Source organism: Gossypium raimondii, chromosome 13 (genome assembly GCF_025698545.1).
Source record: "Gossypium raimondii isolate GPD5lz chromosome 13, ASM2569854v1, whole genome shotgun sequence".
In the NCBI taxonomy this organism is placed as follows: domain Eukaryota; kingdom Viridiplantae; phylum Streptophyta; class Magnoliopsida; order Malvales; family Malvaceae; genus Gossypium; species Gossypium raimondii.
The window spans coordinates 11,435,889-11,438,260 of record NC_068577.1 but is presented as its reverse complement, the minus strand read 5'-3'; the positions used below and the strand labels follow the sequence as shown (position 1 = coordinate 11,438,260).

General features: G+C 32.0%; 1 protein-coding gene across 1 annotated transcript; it reads left to right on the top strand.

Moving 5' to 3' along the window:
• The first annotated feature begins 569 nt into the window (after positions 1 to 569).
• On the top strand, positions 570 to 1,088 carry LOC105781376 (uncharacterized). The gene has a single exon (XM_012605917.1). The coding sequence runs from the start codon at positions 570 to 572 to the stop codon at positions 1,086 to 1,088; it is 519 nt and encodes a 172-aa protein (XP_012461371.1).
• The last annotated feature ends 1,284 nt before the right edge of the window (positions 1,089 to 2,372 follow it).

Sequence of the window (2,372 nt, the reverse complement as noted above, 5' to 3'; positions counted from 1 at the left end):
TAATTTTTTAAAATTTTAAATTAGTAAATGTGAAATTACATTTGCCCCTGAAAATGATAAAATTTGACTTAATCCTTTAAAAATTATAAAGATATAAGCTATTCAAATGGTGAAATTACATTTTACTATTGTAAAAATTAAAATTTAATTTCAGCCCTAAAAAATTATAAAAATTATTTTTGGTAATACTATTATTGTCATTATTTAGCAAAAAGAATTATCTAGAAACAAACTCTTTAAAAATGTATTAAAACAAGCAAGAAAATAATTGGCCAAAATGAAAATAAATATTAGAATGAAAATTATTCTTGAAACCTTCAGATTTACGTTAATAGCCCAAGGGATTATTTAGTATTTACCCTCTCATTTATAGGTTTCTAACTGCTAATCGTTATAGGAGTCATTAGAGGAATAGGAATACTTATAATTAGTGATTAAACAAAATATATTTACGTATTTCTACTCCATACTCTACACCGCCATTGTCTTTTCTTATAAATACTATTAGGAGAATAGGAAACTTCAAAGTGGGTTCTTAGTATAAACGTTTCTTGCTTCTTAAGTTCCTAATGGATTCAATTCCAAACGAGTATGGAATCTCCAACCTGCTTCACCAAATTCTATTTCCCTCGTTTACAAGACTCCGAATTAACACAGCCTCTGTTGGTTATCACAGCTTCATTCATGAAATTCTCCAACGTGGACGAAGAATGTCACATTGGGTTCTTAGCAGAGGAATTAATTGTAAAGTGTTGCCTTTACGATCAGTCATACAGGCATCCGTTGTGGAACATTACAATGATGGGATTTTGATGGGAAGAGCTTTGGCTGAATCAGAACCAGAGTTTGAAAACAGTAACTATGGCATGGTTCCGGCTAAAGAGTCCTTGGTTAAGGAGATGCTAAAGACGGTCAGAATAGAAGCTGGAGATAAAGAAGACTGCATGATATGTTTGGAGGAGCTCGAGGTTGGGTTTGATGCTTCTCGGATGCCTTGTTCTCATACTTTTTATGGTGATTGCATCGAGAAGTGGCTGAGGCAGAGCCATTATTGCCCTATTTATCGGTTTGAGATGCCAGCCAATTAGGCTTAGATATGAACTTTGTGTATTTAACATTCTTTCATTTGTTTCTTATTGAAGCTATTTTAGTTATCGGGTAACTTTTGTGAATGGATTTAAAAGAGTTTGATATTTTACCAATAGAAACTGATAGTAAATTTCATTATGAATGTTGGCATTGTTGGAGCAGTAGATGATAGTAATGCAAATATGAAAAACATAATAATAAGAACAAAACCAAATGATGCAAAAGGAAACCAGGCAGCATGTCTACAATGGAGAATGGATGAGGAAGTTTACATGGTACTGGGAAAGCTTGCCTAGACATGAAATAAGCCTCCAACAACATTTGCTGCTGACCAGTGTCAACTATCTCCCAGAGTTACCCCAAACACTTCAGTAGGACCAAATTCCCTCTGTTAAGGGTCTTAAAATAGCCTCGGCGAAGTGATCAGGGCAACTCCAGGGAATAGCTCACTTTCCTTTCTCATGCTACTCTTTCTTGGTATATTTATGCAATTAGGGTTCACTGTATAAATAGGGAAGCTTCACTAAGCTTAGAGACTGACACATTTTGAAATGGCGATCCATGGTGGGAAAAATGATTGAGAGTGAGTGAAATTCATAGCTTTCATATTGTTCGAATTGAACCCGGCCTATATTTGAGGGGAAATAAAGGGCATAGCAATAGAAGAGAAGAGAAGAATGGTAACAAGTGGACAAAAAGCTTTTTGGATTTCCCCAACTCTTTACATGTTAAATATCTGTCCATTCCGACCTCTTCTTTTCACTTTTCAGAAGAAGAAAAAAGGAACCCTTTTTCAAGTATAAAACACTATGCCTCATGCTTGACGACATTAACTAGGATTATTTCCTTGGCTTTGAAAATTAAATCATTTAATAAAAATTTGAAATATTAGGAGTAAATGAGAAATTTTGTTTAGTCAAATCTCTTGTAGCATCTGCAATGCATTAAAAAAAAGCAGTTTATTGATGAATTATGAAATTGATGGCTAATTATCAATGTTTAGCATTTCAATCAGATCATAAGTTTCTATCTTTAACATTGTCAATATTGGTGCAACAAAAAACTTCATTTAAAGGAGTTATATGAATCAATCTTGTTTAGCCTTGATCTTATCATGGTGTAATTAAACTGAATAAATGTTGAATATTTTTAAATATTTATAGTATTCCAATAACTATAAATAAATCAGTGTAATTAATTAAAAGATTATATTATTTGTTTTTTTAAAAGAATTATAACTATTTAAATAATATTATTTGAATAGTTATAATATTAAATGAATA